Source organism: Phyllobates terribilis, unplaced genomic scaffold (genome assembly GCF_046119375.1).
Source record: "Phyllobates terribilis strain yellow unplaced genomic scaffold, ASM4611937v1 Scaffold_2__4_contigs__length_985480577, whole genome shotgun sequence".
In the NCBI taxonomy this organism is placed as follows: Eukaryota; Metazoa; Chordata; class Amphibia; order Anura; family Dendrobatidae; genus Phyllobates; species Phyllobates terribilis.
Window position 1 is genome coordinate 41,206,343 of NW_027362762.1, and position 21,037 is coordinate 41,227,379.

At 49.1% G+C, this 21,037-nt stretch overlaps 1 protein-coding gene across 2 annotated transcripts in view; it reads left to right on the top strand.

Moving 5' to 3' along the window:
• P4HA3 (prolyl 4-hydroxylase subunit alpha 3) overlaps positions 1-21,037 on the top strand; it is a 140,876-nt gene that overhangs the window by 114,288 nt on the left and 5,551 nt on the right. The window contains exon 7 of one of the 2 annotated variants that reach the window (XM_073661245.1): positions 2,946-3,122. The exons of the other annotated variant lie outside the window; for it this stretch is intronic. Coding sequence (XP_073517346.1) covers positions 2,946-3,122 — 177 coding nt within the window. The remainder of the gene's footprint in view (positions 1-2,945; positions 3,123-21,037) is intronic. 2 annotated transcript variants of the gene reach the window in all.

Genomic DNA, 21,037 nt, shown 5'->3' on the forward strand with positions numbered 1-21,037 from the left:
ATACATAAGTGTGATGTCATCATCCTGTACAGGAGCTATAGACTGTAATACCGCCATATACATAAGTGTGATGTCATCATCCTGTACAGGAGCTATAGACTGTAATACCGCCATATACATAAGTGTGATGTCATCATCCTGTACAGGAGCTATAGACTGTAATACCGCCATATACATAAGTGTGATGTTATCATCCTGTAGAGGATCTATAGACTGTAATACCGCCATATACATAAGTGTGATGTCATCATCCTGTACAGGAGCTATAGAGATTGTAATACCGCCATATACATAAGTGTGATGTCATCATCCTGCACAGGATCTATAGACTATAATACCGCCATATACATAAGTGTGATGTCATCATCCTGTACAGGAGCTATAGACTGTAATACCGCCATATACATAAGTGTGATGTCATCATCCTGCACAGGATCTATAGACTGTAATACCGCCATATACATAAATGTGATGTCATCATCCTTGACAGGAGCTATAGACTGTAATACCGCCATATACATAAGTGTGATGTCATCATCCTGTACAGGAGCTATAGACTGTAATACCGCCATATACATAAGTGTGATGTCATCATCCTGTACAGGAGCGATAGACTGTAATACCGCCATATACATAAATGTGATGTCATCATCCTGTACAGGAGCTATAGACTGTAATACCGCCATATACATAAGTGTGATGTCATCATCCTGTACAGGAGCTATAGAGACTGTAATACCGCCATATACATAAATGTGATGTCATCATCCTGTACAGGAGCTATAGACTGTAATACCGCCATATACATAAGTGTGATGTCATCATCCTGTACAGGAGCTATAGAGACTGTAATACTGCCATATACATAAATGTGATGTCATCATCCTGTAGAGGATCTATAGACTGTAATACCGCCATATATATAAGTGTGATGTCATCATCCTGCACAGGATCTATAGACTGTAATACCGCTATATACATAAGTGTGATGTCATCATCCTGCACAGGATCTATAGACTGTAATACCGCCATATACATAAGTGTGATGTCATTATCCTGTACAGGAGCGATAGACTGTAATACCGCCATATACATAAGTGTGATGTCATCATCCTGTAGAGGATCTATAGACTGTAATACCGCCATATACATAAGTGTAATGTCATCATCCTGTACAGGAGCTATAGACTGTAATACCGCCATATACATAAGTGTAATGTCATCATCCTGTACAGGAGCTATAGAGACTGTAATACCGCCATATACATAAGTGTGATGTCATCATCCTGTACAGGAGCTATAGACTGTAATACCGCCATATACATACGTGTGATGTCATCATCCTGTGCAGGACCTCTAGAGACTGTAATACCGCCATATACATAAGTGTGATGTCATCATCCTGTACAGGAGCTATAGACTGTAATACCGCCATATACATAAATGTGATGTTATCATCCTGTACAGGAGCTATAGACTGTAATACCGCCATATACATAAGTGTGATGTCATCATCCTGGACAGGAGCTATAGAGACTGTAATACCGCCATATACATAAGTGTGATGTCATCATCCTGCACAGGATCTATAGACTGTAATACCGCCATATACATAAGTGTGATGTCATTATCCTGTACAGGAGCGATAGACTGTAATACCGCCATATACATAAGTGTGATGTCATCATCCTGTACAGGAGCTATAGACTGTAATACCGCCATATACATAAGTGTGATGTCATCATCCTGTACAGGAGCTATAGACTGTAATACCGCCATATACATGAATGTAATGTCATCATCATGTACAGGAGCTATAGAGACTGTAATACCGCCATATACATAAGTGTGATGTCATCATCCTGGACAGGAGCTATAGAGACTGTAATACAATCATATACATAAGTGTGATGTCATCATCCTGCACAGGATCTATAGACTGTAATACCGCCATATACATAAGTGTGATGTCATTATCCTGTACAGGAGCGATAGACTGTAATACCGCCATATACATAAGTGTGATGTCATCATCCTGTACAGGAGCTATAGACTGTAATACCGCCATATACATGAATGTAATGTCATCATCATGTACAGGAGCTATAGAGACTGTAATACCGCCATATACATAAGTGTGATGTCATCATCCTGGACAGGAGCTATAGAGACTGTAATACAATCATATACATAAGTGTGATGTCATCATCCTGCACAGGATCTATAGACTGTAATACCGCCATATACATAAGTGTGATGTCATTATCCTGTACAGGAGCGATAGACTGTAATACCGCCATATACATAAGTGTGATGTCATCATCCTGTACAGGAGCTATAGACTGTAATACCGCCATATACATAAGTGTGATGTCATCATCCTGTACAGGAGCTATAGACTGTAATACCGCCATATACATGAATGTAATGTCATCATCATGTACAGGAGCTATAGAGACTGTAATACCGCCATATACATAAGTGTGATGTCATCATCCTGTAGAGGATCTATAGACTGTAATACCGCCATATACATAAGTGTGATGTCATCATCCTGTACAGGAGCTATAGACTGTAATACCGCCATATACATAAGTGTGATGTCATCATCCTGGACAGGAGCTATAGAGACTGTAATACCGCCATATACATAAGTGTGATGTCCTTTTTTCACTATATGCTATTCATTTTGTTCTATACCGTTATGGCGGCCTTCTGTCTGTTGTTTGCTCTTCAAGAGGGTTAGAAAAACCCTAAAAAATATATGAACAAAATGTAATAGATTAAAGAGTGGCAGAAAAACTATCACTGATAATCAGATAAACGTCAGGAACAACGTGACATCGGAGGTTGCCCCATCACCTGTCGCCCGTTACTCATCACCCGTCACTCATCGCCCGTCACTCATCACCCATCACTCATCGCCCGCTGTGCTTCCCTCGCAGCCTTTTCATCATGAGGATCCTGCGCTCGTGTGCACATACGACACTAACAGCCGCCCGATCCTCACACTGCAGCCCCTGAAGAAAGAGCTGCTGAGCCGCGCTCCCTACATCGCTCTCTACCACGACTTCATCACCGACTATGAGGCGGAGAAGATCAAGGAACTTGCTGCTCCATGGGTGAGTACAATCTCTAAACATCTCCGGCCTGTCCTACAATGTCCAGAAACACCATACATCCTGCCCCCGAATTACATGTAAACACAACAGTGACCTCCTGAGCTGTAATCATCCTGTACTAATCCTGACTTACCTCCTGTATTGTACTCCAGAGCTGCACCCACTATTCTGCTGGTGCAGTCACTGTGTACATACATTACATTACTGATCCTGAGTTACATCCTGTATTATACTCCAGAGCTGCACTCACTATTCTGCTGGTGCAGTCACTGTGTACATACATTACATTACTGATCCTGAGCTACATCCTGTATTATACTCCAGAGCAGCACTCACTATTCTGCTGGTGCAGTCACTGGGTACATACATTACATTACTGATCCTGAGTTACATCCTGTATTATACTCCAGAGCAGCACTCACTATTCTGCTGGTGCAGTCACTGGGTACTGTACATACATTACATTACTGATCCTGAGTTACATCCTGTATTATACTGCAGAGCTGCGCTCACTATTCTGCTGGTGCAGACACTGTGTACATACATTACATTACTGATCCTGAGTTACCTCCTGTATTATACTCCAGAGCTGCACTCACTATTCTGCTGGTGCAGTCACTGGGTACATACATTACATTACTGATCCTGAGTTACATCCTGTATTATACTCCAGAGCTGCACTCACTATTCTGCTGGTGCAGTCACTGGGTACATACATTACATTACTGATCCTGAGTTACATCCTGTATTATACTCCAGAGCAGCACTCACTATTCTGCTGGTGCAGTCACTGGGTACTGTACATACATTACATTACTGATCCTGAGTTACATCCTGTATTATACTGCAGAGCTGCGCTCACTATTCTGCTGGTGCAGACACTGTGTACATACATTACATTACTGATCCTGAGTTACCTCCTGTATTATACTCCAGAGCTGCACTCACTATTCTGCTGGTGCAGTCACTGGGTACATACATTACATTACTGATCCTGAGTTACATCCTGTATTATACTCCAGAGCTGCACTCACTATTCTGCTGGTGCAGTCACTGGGTACATACATTACATTACTGATCCTGAGTTACATCCTGTATTATACTCCAGAGCAGCACTCACTATTCTGCTGGTGCAGTCACTGGGTACTGTACATACATTACATTACTGATCCTGAGTTACATCCTGTATTATACTGCAGAGCTGCGCTCACTATTCTGCTGGTGCAGTCACTGTGTACATACATTACATTACTGATCCTGAGTTACATTCTGTATTATACTCCAGATCTGCACTCACTATTCTGCTGGTGGAGTCACTGTGTACATACATTACATTACTGATCCTGAGTTACATCCTGTATTATACTGCAGAGCTGCGCTCACTATTCTGCTGGTGCAGTCACTGTGTACATACATTACATTACTGATCCTGAGTTACATCCTGTATTATACTCCAGAGCTGCACTCACTATTCTGCTGGTGGAGTCACTGTGTACATACATTACATTACTGATCCTGTACTGATCGTGAGTTACCTCCTGTATTATACTCCAGAGCTGCACTCACTACTCTGCTGGTGCAGTCACTGTATACATACATTACATTAATGATCCTGAGTTACATCCTGTATTATACCCCAGAGCTGCACTCACTATTCTGCTGGTGCAGTCACTGTATACATACATTACATTACTGATCCTGAATTACCTCCTGTATTATACTCCAGAGCTGCACTCACTATTCTGCTAGTGCAGTCACTGTATACATACATTACATTAATGATCCTGAGTTACATCCTGTATTATACCCCAGAGCTGCACTCACTATTCTGCTGGTGCAGTCACTGTATACATACATTACATTACTGATCCTGAGTTACCTCCTGTATTATACTCCAGAGCTGCACTCACTATTCTGCTGGTGCAGTCACTGTATACATACATTACATTAATGATCCTGAGTTACATCCTGTATTATACCCCAGAGCTGCACTCACTATTCTGCTGGTGCAGTCACTGTATACATACATTACATTACTGATCCTGAGTTACCTCCTGTATTATACTCCAGAGCTGAACTCACTATTCTGCTGGTGCAGTCACTGTGTACATACATTACAATACTGATCCTGTACTGATCCTGAGTTACATCCTGTATTATACTCCAGAGCTGCACTCACTATTCTGCTGGTGTAGTCACTGTATACATACGTTACATTACTGATCCTGAGTTACATCCTGTATTATACCCCAGAGCTGCACTCACTATTCTGCTGGTGCAGTCACTGTGTACATACATTACAATACTGATCCTGTACTGATCCTGAGTTACCTCCTGTATTATACTCCAGAGCTGCACTCACTATTCTGCTGGTGCAGTCACTGTGTACATACATTACATAACTGATACTGAGTTACATTCTGTATTATACTCCAGAGCTGCACTCACTATTCTGCTGGTGCAGTCACTGTGTACATACATAACTGATCCTGTATTATCCTCCAGAGCTGCACTCCCTTATTTGTGGTACATTGCATACACTCTGCATCTTTGCGGATCTGTGACAGGGCCGGCGTCAGCACCCGGCGCACCCGGGCAAGTGCCGGGGCCCTGAGCAAGCAGGGGGGCCCACTGGCAGTCACGCACCCCGCTGGGCTATGGGCGGAGGAGAGCGGTGTCAGTGCCCGCCCTTTTCCGCCGCTTGCTCAGGGCCCCGGCAGCCGGATACTTACCTCTCCCCGTGCCCCCCTGTGACGTCTCAGGTCAGAGAGTGCGGTGACGTCTTTCCACCTCGCGCTCCCCTGAGCCATCACAGGCAGCGCAGAGCGGGACGACGCCGGCAACGCTGGAGTCCAGACCCGAGCAGCGGCAGGAGGTGAGGAGGAGGGAGGTGAGTATTTGATTTTTTTTTTTTTAATGTATGGAGGCATAATATGGGGGGTGACATCCTGCATGGGGCATTATAAAGAGAGGGGAGGTGACATCCTGCATGGGGCATTATAAAGAGAGGGGAGGTGACATCCTGCATGGGGCATTATAAAGAGAGGGGGGGTGACATCCTGCATGGGGCATTATAAAGAGAGGGGGGGGTGACATCCTGCATGGGGCATTATAAAGAGAGGGGGTGTGACATCCTGCATGGGGCATTATAGAGAGAGGGGGTGACATCCTTCATGGGGCATTATAGAGAGAGGGGGTGACAGCCTGCATGGGTCCTTATAAAGAGGGGGGGTGACATCCTGCATGGGGCATTATAAAGAGAGGGGGGTGTGACATCCTGCATGGGGCATTATAAAGAGAGGGGGAGTGACATCCTGCATGGGGCATTATAAAGAGAGGGGGGTGACATCCTGCATGGGGCATTATAAAGAGAGGGGGTGACATCCTGCATGGGGCATTATAAAGAGAGGGGGTGACATCCTGCATGGGGCATTATAAAGAGGGGGGGTGACATCCTGCATGGGGCATTATAAAGAGAGGGGGTGACATCCTGCATGGGGCATTATAAAGAGGGGGGGTGACATCCTGCATGGGGCATTATAAAGAGAGGGGGTGACATCCTGCATGGGGCATTATAAAGAGAGGGGGTGACATCCTGCATGGGGCATTATAAAGAGGGGGGGTGACATCCTGCCTGGGGCATTATAAAGAGAGGGGGTGACATCCTGCATGGGGCATTATAAAGAGGGGGGTGACATCCTGCATGGGGCATTATAAAGAGAGGGGGGGGTGACATTCTGCATGGGGCATTATAGAGAGAGGGGGTGACAGCCTGCATGGGGCATTATAGAGAGAGGGAGTGACAGCCTGCATGGGGCCTTATAAAGAGGGGGGGTACATCCTGCATGGGGCATTATAAAGAGAGGGGGGGTGACATCCTGCATGGGGCATTATAAAGAGAGGGGGGTGACATCCTGCATGGGGAATTATAAAGAGAGGGGGGGTGACATCCTGCATGGGGCATTATAGAGAGAGGGGGTGACATCCTGCATGGGGCATTATAGAGAGAGGGGGTGACATCCTGCATGGGGCATTATAGAGAGAGGGGGTGACATCCTGCATAAGGCCTTATAAAGAGGTGGTGTACATCCTGCATGGGGCATTATAAATAGAGGGGGTGACATCCTGCATGGGGCATTATAAAGAGGGAGGGTGACATCCTGCATGGGGCATTATAAAGAGAGGGGGGGGTGACATCCTGCATGGGGCATTATAAAGAGAGGGGGTGACATCCTGCGTGGGCCATAATATGGGGGGTGACATCTTGCATGGGGCATTATAAAGAGAGGGGGGGTGACATCCTGCATGGGGCATTATAAAGAGAGGGGAGGTGACATCCTGCATGGGGCATTATAGAGAGAGGGGGTGACATCCTGCATGGGGCATTATAGAGAGAGGGGGTGACAGCCTGCATGGGGACTTATAAAGAGGGGGGTGACATCCTGCATGGGGCATTATAAAGAGAGGGGGGTGTGACATCCTGCATGGGGCATTATAAAGAGAGGGCGGGTGACATCCTGCATGGGGCATTATAAAGAGAGGGGGGGTGACATCTTGCATGGGGCATTATAGAGAGAGGGGGTGACATCCTGCATGGGGCATTATAAAGAGAGGGGGTGACATCCTGCATGGGGCATTATAAAGAGAGGGGGTGACATCCTGCATGGGGCATTATAAAGAGGGGGGTGACATCCTGCATGGGGCATTATAAAGAGAGGGGGTGACATCCTACATGGGTCATTATAAAGAGAGGGGGTGACATCCTGCATGGGGCATTATAAAGAGAGGGGGTGACATCCTGCATGGGGCATTATAAAGAGAGGGGGTGACATCCTGCATGGGGCATTATAAAGAGGGGGGGTGACATCCTGCATGGGGCATTATAAAGAGAGGGGGGTGACATCCTGCATGGGGCATTATAGAGAGAGGGGGTGACATCCTGCATGGGGCATTATAGAGAGAGGGGGTGACAGCATGCATGGGGCCTTATAAAGAGGGGGGGTACATCCTGCATGGGGCATTATAAAGAGAGGGGGGGTGACATCCTGCATGGGGCATTACAAAGAGAGGGGGGTGACATCCTGCATGGGGCATTATAAAGAGAGGGGAGATGACATCCTGCATGCATGGGGCATTATAGAGAGAGGGGGTCACATCCTGCATGGGGCATTATAGAGAGAGGGTGTGACATCCTGCATGAGGCCTTATAAAGAGGTGGGGTACGTCCTGCATGGGGCATTATAAATAGAGGGGGTGACATCCTGCATGGGGCATTATAAAGAGAGGGGGTGACATCCTGCATGGGGCATTATAAAGAGAGAGGGGGTGACATCCTCCATTGGGCATTATAAAGAGAAGGGGGTGACATCCTGCATGGGGCATTATAAAGAGAGGGGGTGACATCCTGCATGGGGCATTATAAAGAGGGGGGGTGACATCCTACATGGGGCCTTATAAAGAGGGGGGGTACATCCTGCATGGGGCATTATAAAGAGGAGGGGTGAAAACCTGCATGGGGCATTATAAGGGGGGGGCAGCCTGCATAGTGCATTATGTGGGGGGAACAGCCTGCATGGAGCATTATAAAGGGGGGGGCAGCCTGTATGGGGCATTATGTGGGTGGTAACAGCCTGCATGGAGCATTATAAGGGGGGGGTCAGCCTGTATGGGGAATTATGTGGGGGGTAACAGCCTGCATGCAGCATTATATGGGGGCCAGAATCCTGTATGGAGCGTTATATGGGGGCCAGTATCCTGTATGGAGCGTTATATGGGGGCCAGTATCATGTATGGAGCTTTATAAGGGGACCAGTATACTGTATGGAGCGTTATATGGGGGCCAGTATCCTGCATGGATCTTTATAAGGAGACCAGTATACTGTATGGAGCGTTATATGGGGGCCAGTATCCTGTATGGAGCTTTATAAGGGGACCAGTATCCTGTGTGGAACGTTATATGGGGGCCAGTATTCCGTATGGGGCCTTATATGGGGGCCAGTATTCCGTATGGGGCCTTATATGGGGGCCAGTATTCCGTATGGAGTGTTATATGGGGACCAGTATTCCGTATGGGGCCTTATATGGGGGCCAGTATTCCGTATGGAGCCTTATATGGGGGCCAAGTATTCCGTATGGGGCCTTATATGGGGGCCAGTATTCAGTATGGGGCCTTATATGGGGGCCAGTATTCCGTATGGAGCCTTATATGGGGGCCAGTATTCCGTATGGGGCCTTATATGGGGGCCAGTATTCCGTATGGATCGTTCTATGGGGGCCAGTATTCCATATGGGGCCTTATATGGGGGCCAGTATTCCGTATGGGGCCTTATATGGGGGCCAAGTATTCCGTATGGAGCCTTATATGGGGGTAAGTATTCCGTATGGAGCCTTATATGGGGGCCAGTATTCCGTATGGGGCCTTATATGGGGGCCAGTATCCTGCATGGAGCGTTATATGGGGGCCAGTATTCCGTATGGGGCCTTATATGGGGGCCAGTATTCCGTATGGGGCCTTATATGGGGGCCAAGTATTCCGTATGGAGCCTTATATGGGGGTCAGTATTCCGCATGGAGCCTTATATGGGGGCCAGTATTTCGTATGGAGCCTTATATGGGGGCCAGTATTCCGTATGGAGCCTTTTATGGGGGCCAGTATTCCGTATGGAGCCTTATATGGGGGCCAGTATTCCGTATGGGGCCTTATATGGGGGCCAAGTATTCCGTATGGGGCCTTATATGGGGGCCAGTATTCCGTATGGGGCCTTACATGGCGGCCAGTATTCCGTATGGGGCCTTATATGGGGGCCTGTATTCCGTATGGGGCCTTATATGGGGGCCAAGTATTCCGTATGGAGCCTTATATGGGGGCCAAGTATTCCGTATGTGGCCTTATATGGGGGCCAGTATTCCGTATGGGGCCTTATATGGGGGCCAGTATTCCGTATGGAGCGTTATATGGCGGCCAGTATTCCGTATGGGGCCTTATATGGGGGCCAGTATTCCGTATGGGGCCTTATATGGGGGCCAGTATTAAGTATGGGGCCTTATATGGCGGCCAGTATTCCGTATGGAGCCTTATATGGGGGCCAGTGTTCCGTATGGGGCCTTATATGGCGGCCAGTATTCCGTATGAAGCGTTATATGGGGGCCAGTATTCCGTATGGAGCCTTATATGGGGGCCAGTATTCCGTATGGAGCCTTATAAGGGGGCCAAGTATTCCGTATGGAGCCTTATATGGGGGCCAAGTATTCCATATGGGGCCTTATATGGGGGCCAAGTATTCCGTATGGAGCCTTATATGGGGGCCAAGTATTCCGTATGAGGCCTTATATGGGGGCCAGTATTCCGTATGGGGCCTTATATGGGGGCCAGTATTAAGTATGGGGCCTTATATGGCGGCCAGTATTCCGTATGGGGCCTTATATGGGGGCCAGTATTCCGTATGGGGCCTTATATGGGAGCCAGTAATCCGTATGGAGCCTTATATGGGGGCCAGTATTCCGTATGGAGCGTTATATGGCGGCCAGTATTCCGTATGGGGCCTTATATGGGGGCCAGTATTCCGTATGGGGCCTTATATGGGGGCCAGTATTCCGTATGGAACCTTATATGGGGGCCAAGTATTCCGTATGGGGCCTTATATGGGGGCCAGTATTCCGTATGGGGCCTTATATGGGGGCCAGTATTCCGTATGGGGCCTTATATGGGGGCCAGTATTCCGTATGGAGCCTTATATGGGGGCCAGTATTCCGTATGGAGCCTTATATGGGGACCAGTATCCTATATGGAGCGTTATATGGGGGCCAGTATTCCGTATGGAGCGTTATATGGGGGCCAGTATTCCGTACGGGGCCTTATATGGGGGCCAGTATTCCGTATGGGGCCTTATATGGGGGCCAAGTATTCCGAATGGGGCCTTATATGGGGGCCAGTATTCCGTATGGGGCCTTATATGGGGACCAGTATTCCGTATGGGGCCTTATATGGGGGCCAGTATTCCGTATGGAGCCTTATATGGGGGCCAAGTATTCCGTATGGGGCCTTATATGGGGGCCAGTATTCCGTATGGGGCCTTATATGGGGGCCAGTATTCCGTATGGAGCCTTATATGGGGGCCAGTATTCCGTATGGGGCCTTATATGGGAGCCAGTATTCCGTATGGAGCGTTATATGGGGGCCAGTATTCCGTATGGGGCCTTATATGGGGGCCAGTATTCCGTATGGGGCCTTATATGGGGGCCAAGTATTCCGTATGGAGCCTTATATGGGGGTCAGTATTCCGTATGGAGCCTTATATGGGGGCCAGTATTCCGTATGGGGCCTTATATGGGGGCCAGTATCCTGTATGGAGCGTTATATGGGGGCCAGTATTCCGTATGGGGCCTTATATGGGGGCCAGTATTCCGTATGGGGCCTTATATGGGGGCCAAGTATTCCGTATGGAGCCTTATATGGGGGTCAGTATTCCGCATGGAGCCTTATATGGGGGCCAGTATTCCGTATGGAGCCTTATATGGGGGCCAGTATTCCGTATGGAGCCTTATATGGGGGCCAGTATTCCGTTTGGAGCCTTATATGGGGGTCAGTATTCCGTATGGGGCCTTATATGGGGGCCAAGTATTCCGTATGGGGCCTTATATGGGGGCCACTATTCCGTATGGGGCCTTATATGGGGACAAGTATTCCGTATGGGGCCTTATATGGGGGCCAGTATTCCTTATGGAGCGTTACATGGCGGCCAGTATTCCGTATGGGGCCTTATATGGGAACCAGTATCCTGTATGGAGCGTTATATGGGGGCCAGTATTCCGTATGGAGCCTTATATGGGGGCCAGTATTCCGTTTGGAGCCTTATATGGGGGTCAGTATTCCGTATGGGGCCTTATATGGGGGCCAAGTATTCCGTATGGGGCCTTATATGGGGGCCACTATTCCGTATGGGGCCTTATATGGGGGCCAGTATTCCGTATGGGGCCTTATATGGGGGCCAGTATTCCGTATGGAGCCTTATATGGGGGCCAGTATTCCGTATGGAGCCTTATATGGGAACCAGTATCCTGTATGGAGCATTATATGGGGACCAGTATTCCGTATGGAGCCTTATATGGGGGCCAGTATTCCGTATGGGGCCTTATATGGGGGCCAGTATTCCGTATGGAGCCTTATATGGGGGCCAGTATTCCGTATGGAGCCTTATATGGGGGCCAGTATTCCGTATGGAGCCTTATATGGGGACCAGTATCCTGTATGGAGCGTTATATGGGGACCAGTATTCTGTATGGAGCCTTATATGGGGACCAGTATCCTGTATGGAGCGTTATATGGGGACCAGTATCCTGTATGGAGCGTTATATGGGGACCAGTATCCTGTATGTAGCGTTATATGGGGACCAGTATCCTGTATGGAGCGTTATATGGGGGCCAGTATTCCGTATGGGGCCTTATATGGGGACCAGTATCCTGTATGGAGCGTTATATGGGGACCAGTATCCTGTATGGAGCGTTATATGGGGACCAGTATCCTGTATGTAGCATTATATGGGGACCAGTATTCCGTATGGAGCCTTATATGGGGACCAGTATCCTGTATGGAGCGTTATATGGGGACCAGTATCCTGTATGGAGCGTTATATGGGGACCAGTATCCTGTATGGAGCCTTATATGGGGGCCAGTATTCCGTATGGAGCCTTATATGGGGACCAGTATCCTGTATGGAGCGTTATATGGGGACCAGTATCCTGTGTGGAGCGTTATATGGGGACCAGTATCCTGTATGTAGCGTTATATGGGGGCCAGTATTCCGTATGGGGCCTTATATGGGGGCCAGTATTCCGTATGGGGCCTTATATGGGTGCCAGTATTCCGTATGGGGCCTTATATGGGGGCCAGTATTCCGTATGGAGCCTTATATGGGGGCCAAGTATTCCGTATGGGGCCTTATATGGGGGCCAGTATTCCGTATGGGGCCTTATATGGGGGCCAGTATTCCGTATGGGGCCTTATATGGGGGCCAGTATTCCGTATGGAGCCTTATATGGGGGCCTGTATTCCGTATGGGGCCTTATATGGGGGCCAGTATTCCGTATGGGGCCTTATATGGGGGCCAGTATTCCGTATAGAGCCTTATATGGGGGCCAAGTCTTCCGTATGGGGCCTTATATGGGGGCCAGTATTCCGTATGGGGCCTTATATGGGGGCCAGTATTCCGTATGGGGCCTTATATGGGGACCAGTATTCTGTATGGAGCCTTATATGGGGGCCAGTATTCCGTATGGGGCCTTATATGGGGGCCAGTATTCCGTATGGAGCCTTATATGGGGGCCAAGTATTCCGTATGGAGCCTTATATGGGGGCCAGTATTCCGTATGGGGCCTTATATGGGGGCCAGTATTCCGTATGGGGCCTTATATGGGGGCCAGTATCCTGTATGGAGTGTTATATGGGGGCCAGTATTCTGTGTGGAGCCTTATATGGGGGCCAGTATTCCGTATGGGGCCTTATATGGGGGCCAGTATTCCGTATGGGGCCTTATATGGGGACCAGTATACTGTATGGGGCCTTATATGGGGGTCAGTATTCCGTATGGGGCCTTATATGGGGGCCAGTATTCCGTATGGGGCCTTATATGGGGACCAGTATACTGTATGGGGCCTTATATGGGGGCCAGTATTCCGTATGGGGCCTTATATGGGGGCCAAGTATTCCGTATGGAGCCTTATATGGGGGTCAGTATTCCGTATGGAGCCTTATATGGGGGCCAGTATTCCGTATGGGGCCTTATATGGGGGCCAGTATCCTGTATGGAGCGTTATATGGGGGCCAGTATTCCGTATGGGGCCTTATATGGGGGCCAGTATTCCGTATGGGGCCTTATATGGGGGCCAAGTATTCCGTATGGAGCCTTATATGGGGGTCAGTATTCCGCATGGAGCCTTATATGGGGGCCAGTATTCCGTATGGAGCCTTATATGGGGGCCAGTATTCCGTATGGAGCCTTATATGGGGGCCAGTATTCCGTTTGGAGCCTTATATGGGGGTCAGTATTCCGTATGGGGCCTTATATGGGGGCCAAGTAGGAGCCTTATATGGGGGCCAGTATTCCGTATGGAGCGTTATATGGGGGCCAGTATTCCGTATGGAGCCTTATATGGGGGTCAGTATTCCGCATGGAGCCTTATATGGGGGCCAGTATTCCGTATGGAGCCTTATATGGGGGCCAGTATTCCGTATGGAGCCTTATATGGGGGCCAGTATTCCGTATGGGACCTTATATGGGGGCCAAGTATTCCGTATGGAGCCTTTTATGGGGGCCAAGTATTCCGTATGGGGCCTTATATGGGGGCCAAGTATTCCGTATGGAGCCTTATATGGGGGCCAAGTATTCCGTATGGGGCCTTATATGGGGGCCAGTATTCCGTATGGGGCCTTATATGGGGGCCAGTATTCCGTATGGAGCGTTATATGTCGGCCAGTATTCCGTATGGGGCCTTATATGGGGGCCAGTATTCCGTATGGAGCCTTATATGGGGGCCAGTATTCCGTATGGAGCCTTATATGGGGGCCAGTATTCCGTATGGAGCCTTATATGGGGACCAGTATCCTGTATGGAGCGTTATATGGGGACCAGTATTCCGTATGGAGCCTTATATGGGGGCCAGTATTCCGTATGGGGCCTTGTATGGGGGCCAGTATTCCGTATGGAGCCTTATATGGGGGCCAGTATTCCGTATGGGGCCTTATATGGGGGCCAGTATTCCGTATGGAGCCTTATATGGGGGCCAGTATTCCGTATGGGGCCTTATATGGGGACCAGTATCCTGTATGGAGCGTTATATGGGGACCAGTATCCTGTATGGAGCGTTATATGGGGACCAGTATCCTGTATGTAGCATTATATGGGGACCAGTATTCCGTATGGAGCCTTATATGGGGACCAGTATCCTGTATGGAGCGTTATATGGGGACCAGTATCCTGTATGGAGCGTTATATGGGGACCAGTATCCTGTATGGAGCCTTATATGGGGGCCAGTATTCCGTATGGAGCCTTATATGGGGACAAGTATCCTGTATGGAGTGTTATATGGGGACCAGTATCCTGTGTGGAGCGTTATATGGGGACCAGTATCCTGTATGTAGCGTTATATGGGGGCCAGTATTCCGTATGGGGCCTTATTTGGGGGCCAGTATTCCGTATGGGGCCTTATATGGGGGCCAGTATTCCGTATGGGGCCTTATATGGGGACCAGTATTCCGTATGGAGCCTTATATGGGGGCCAAGTATTCCGTATGGGGCCTTATATGGGGGCCAGTATTCCGTATGGGGCCTTATATGGGGTCCAGTATTCCGTATGGGGCCTTATATGGGGGCCAGTATTCCGTATGGAGCCTTATATGGGGGCCAGTATTCCGTATGGGGCCTTATATGGGGGCCAGTATTCCGTATGGGGCCTTATATGGGGGCCAGTATTCCGTATGGAGCCTTATATGGGGGCCAAGTATTCCGTATGGGGCTTTATATGGGGGCCAGTATTCCGTATGGGGCCTTATATGGGGGCCAGTATTCCGTATGGGGCCTTATATGGGGGCCAGTATTCTGTATGGAGCCTTATATGGGGGCCAGTATTCCGTATGGGGCCTTATATGGGGGCCAGTATTCCGTATGGAGCCTTATATGGGGGCCAAGTATTCCGTATGGGGCCTTATATGGGGGCCAGTATTCCGTATGGGGCCTTATATGGGGGCCAGTATTCCGTATGGGGCCTTATATGGGGGCCAGTATCCTGTATGGAGTGTTATATGGGGGCCAGTATTCTGTGTGGAGCCTTATATGGGGGCCAGTATTCCGTATGGGGCCTTATATGGGGGCCAGTATTCCGTATGGGGCCTTATATGGGGGCCAGTATTCCGTATGGAGCCTTATATGGGGACCAGTATCCTGTATGGAGCGTTATATGGGGACCAGTATTCTGTATGGAGCCTTATATGGGGACCAGTATCCTGTTTGGAGCGTTATATGGGGACCAGTATCCTGTATGGAGCGTTATATGGGGACCAGTATCCTGTATGTAGCGTTATATGGGGGCCAGTATTCCGTATGGAGCCTTATATGGGGACCAGTATCCTGTATGGAGCGTTATATGGGGGCCAGTATTCCGTATGGGGCCTTATATGGGGACCAGTATCCTGTATGGAGCGTTATATGGGGACCAGTATCCTGTATGGAGCGTTATATGGGGACCAGTATCCTGTATGTAGCATTATATGGGGACCAGTATTCCGTATGGAGCCTTATATGGGGACCAGTATCCTGTATGGAGCGTTATATGGGGACCAGTATCCTGTATGGAGCGTTATATGGGGACGAGTATCCTGTATGGAGCGTTATATGGGGGCCAGTATTCCGTATGGAGCCTTATATGGGGACCAGTATCCTGTATGGAGCGTTATATGGGGACCAGTATCCTGTGTGGAGCATTATATGGGGACCAGTATCCTGTATGTAGCGTTATATGGGGGCCAGTATTCCGTATGGGGCCTTATATGGGGGCCAGTATTCCGTATGGGCCTTATATGGGGGCCAGTATTCCGTATGGGGCCTTATATGGGGGCCAGTATTCCGTATGGAGCCTTATATGGGGGCCAAGTATTCCATATGGGGCCTTATATGGGGGCCAGTATTCCGTATGGGGCCTTATATGGGGGCCAGTATTCCGTATGGGGCCTTATATGGGGGCCAGTATTCCGTATGGAGCCTTATATGGGGGCCAGTATTCCGTATGGGGCCTTATATGGGGGCCAGTATTCCGTATGGGGCCTTATATGGGGGCCAGTATTCCGTATGGAGCCTTATATGGTGGCCAAGTATTCCGTATGGGGCCTTATATGGGGGCCAGTATTCCGTATGGGGCCTTATATGGGGGCCAGTATTCCATATGGGGCCTTATATGGGGGCCAGTATTCTGTATGGAGCCTTATATGGGGGCCAGTATTCCGTATGGGGCCTTATATGGGGGCCAGTATTCCGTATGGAGCCTTATATGGGGGCCAAGTATTCCGTATGGGGCCTTATATGGGGGCCAGTATTCCGTATGGGGCCTTATATGGGGGCCAGTATTCCGTATGGGGCCTTATATGGGGGCCAGTATCCTGTATGGAGTGTTATATGGGGGCCAGTATTCTGTGTGGAGCCTTATATGGGGGCCAGTATTCCGTATGGGGCCTTATATGGGGGCCAGTATTTCGTATGGGGCCTTATATGGGGACCAGTATACTGTATGGGGCCTTATATGGGGGTCAGTATTCCGTATGGGGCCTTATATGGGGGCCAGTATTCCGTATGGGGCCTTATATGGGGACCAGTATACTGTATGGGGCCTTATATGGGGGCCAGTATTCCGTATGGGGCCTTATATGGGGGCCAAGTATTCCGTATGGAGCCTTATATGGGGGGTCAGTATTCCGTATGGAGCCTTATATGGGGGCCAGTATTCCGTATGGGGCCTTATATGGGGGCCAGTATCCTGTATGGAGCGTTATATGGGGGCCAGTATTCCGTATGGGGCCTTATATGGGGGCCAGTATTCCGTATGGGGCCTTATATGGGGGCCAAGTATTCCGTATGGAGACTTATATGGGGGTCAGTATTCCGCATGGAGCCTTATATGGGGGCCAGTATTCCGTATGGAGCCTTATATGGGGGCCAGTATTCCGTATGGAGCCTTATATGGGGGCCAGTATTCCGTTTGGAGCCTTATATGGGGGTCAGTATTCCGTATGGGGCCTTATATGGGGGCCAAGTATTCCGTATGGGGCCTTATATGGGGGCCACTATTCCGTATGGGGCCTTATATGGGGGCCAGTATTCCGTATGGGGCCTTATATGGGGGCCAGTATTCCTTATGGAGCGTTACATGGCGGCCAGTATTCCGTATGGGGCCTTATATGGGGGCCAGTATTCCGTATGGGCCCTTATATGGGGGCCAAGTATTCCGTATGGAGCCTTATATGGGGGCCAAGTATTCCGTATGGGGCCTTATATGGGGGCCAGTATTCCGTATGGGGCCTTATATGGGGGCCAGTTTTCCGTATGGAGCCTTATATGGGGGCCAGTATTCCGTATGGAGCGTTATATGGGGGCCAGTATTCCGTATGGAGCCTTATATGGGGGTCAGTATTCCGCATGGAGCCTTATATGGGGGCCAGTATTCCGTATGGAGCCTTATATGGGGGCCAGTATTCCGTATGGAGCCTTATATGGGGGCCAGTATTCCGTATGGGGCCTTATATGGGGGCCAAGTATTCCGTATGGAGCCTTATATGGGGGCCAAGTATTCCGTATGGGGCCTTATATGGGGGCCAAGTATTCCGTATGGAGCCTTATATGGGGGCCAAGTATTCCGTATGGGGCCTTATATGGGGGCCAGTATTCCGTATGGGGCCTTATATGGGGGCCAGTATTCCGTATGGAGCGTTATATGTCGGCCAGTATTCCGTATGGGGCCTTATATGGGGGCCAGTATTCCGTATGGAGCCTTATATGGGGGCCAGTATTCCGTATGGAGCCTTATATGGGGGCCAGTATTCCGTATGGAGCCTTATATGGGGACCAGTATCCTGTATGGAGCGTTATATGGGGACCAGTATTCCGTATGGAGCCTTATATGGGGGCCAGTATTCCGTATGGGGCCTTATATGGGGGCCAGTATACCGTATGGAGCCTTATATGGGGGCCAGTATTCCGTATGGGGCCTTATATGGGGGCCAGTATTCCGTATGGAGCCTTATATGGGGACCAGTATCCTGTATAGAGCGTTATATGGGGACCAGTATCCTGTATGGAGCGTTATATGGGGACCAGTATCCTGTATGGAGTCTTATATGGGGACCAGTATCCTGTATGGAGCGTTATATGGGGACCAGTATCCTGTATGGAGCGTTACATGGGGACCAGTATCCTGTATGTAGCGTTATATGGGGGCCAGTATTCCGTATGGAGCCTTATATGGGGACCAGTATCCTGTATGGAGCGTTATATGGGGGCCAGTATTCCGTATGGGGCCTTATATGGGGACCAGTATCCTGTATGGAGCGTTATATGGGGACCAGTATTCTGTATGGAGTCTTATATGGGGACCAGTATCCTGTATGGAGCGTTATATGGGGACCAGTATCCTGTATGGAGCGTTATATGGGGACCAGTATCCTGTATGTAGCGTTATATGGGGGCCAGTATCCTGTATAGAGCGTTATATGGGGACCAGTATCCTGTATGGAGCGTTATATGGGGACCAGTATCCTGTATGGAGTCTTATATGGGGACCAGTATCCTGTATGGAGCGTTATATGGGGACCAGTATCCTGTATGTAGCGTTATATGGGGGCCAGTATTCCGTATGGAGCCTTATATGGGGACCAGTATCCTGTATGGAGCGTTATATGGGGGCCAGTATCCTGTATGGAGCGTTATATGGGGGCCAGTATTCCGTATGGGGCCTTATATGGGGACCAGTATCCTGTATGGAGCGTTATATGGGGGCCAGTATCCTGTATGGAGCGTTATATGGGGGCCAGTATTCCGTATGGGGCCTTATATGGGGACCAGTATCCTGTATGGAGCGTTATATGGGGGCCAGTGTTCCGTATGGGGCCTTATATGGGGACCAGTATCCTGTATAGAGCGTTATATGGGGACCAGTATTCCGTATGGAGCCTTATATGGGGACCAGTATCCTGTATGGAGCGTTATATGGGGGCCAGTATTCCGTATGGGGCCTTATATGGGGACCAGTATCCTGTATAGAGCGTTATATGGGGACCAGTATTCTGTATGGAGTCTTATATGGGGACCAGTATCCTGTATGGAGCGTTATATGGGGACCAGTATCCTGTATGTAGCGTTATATGGGGGCCAGTATTCCGTATGGAGCCTTATATGGGGACCAGTATCCTGTATGGCGCGTTATATGGGGGCCAGTATTCCGTATGGGGCCTTATATGGGGACCAGTATCCTGTATGGAGCGTTATATGGGGACCAGTATCCTGTATGGAGTGTTATATGGGGACCAGTATCCTGTATGTAGCATTATATGGGGACCAGTATTCCGTATGGAGCCTTATATGGGGACCAGTATCCTGTATGGAGCGTTATATGGGGACCAGTATCCTGTATGGAGCGTTATATGGGGACCAGTATCCTGTATGGAGCCTTATATGGGGGCCAGTATTCCGTATGGAGCCTTATATGGGGACCAGTATCCTGTATGGAGCGTTATATGGGGACCAGTATCCTGTGTGGAGCGTTATATGGGGACCAGTATCCTGTATGTAGCGTTATATGGGGGCCAGTATTCCGTATGGGGCCTTATATGGGGGCCAGTATTCCGTATGGGGCCTTATATGGGGGCCAGTATTCCATATGGGGCCTTATATGGGGGCCAGTATTCCGTATGGAGCCTTATATGGGGGCCAAGTATTCCGTATGGGGCCTTATATGGGGGCCAGTATTCCGTATGGGGCCTTATATGGGGGCCAGTTTTCCGTATGGGGCCTTATATGGGGGCCAGTATTCCGTATGGAGCCTTATGTGGGGGCCAGTATTCCGTATGGGGCCTTATATGGGGGCCAGTATTCCGTATGGGGCCTTATATGGGGGCCAGTATTCCGTATGGAGCCTTATATTGGGGCCAGTATTCCGTATGGGGCCTTATATTGGGGCCAGTATTCCGTATGGGGCCTTTTATGGGGGCCAGTATTCCGTATGGGGCCTTATATGGGGGCCAGTATCCTGTATGGAGTGTTATATGGGAGCCAGTATCCTGTATGGAGTGTTATATGGGGGCCAGTATTCTCTGTGGAGCCTTATATGGGGGCCAGTATTCCGTATGGGGCCTTATATGGGGGCCAGTATTCCGTA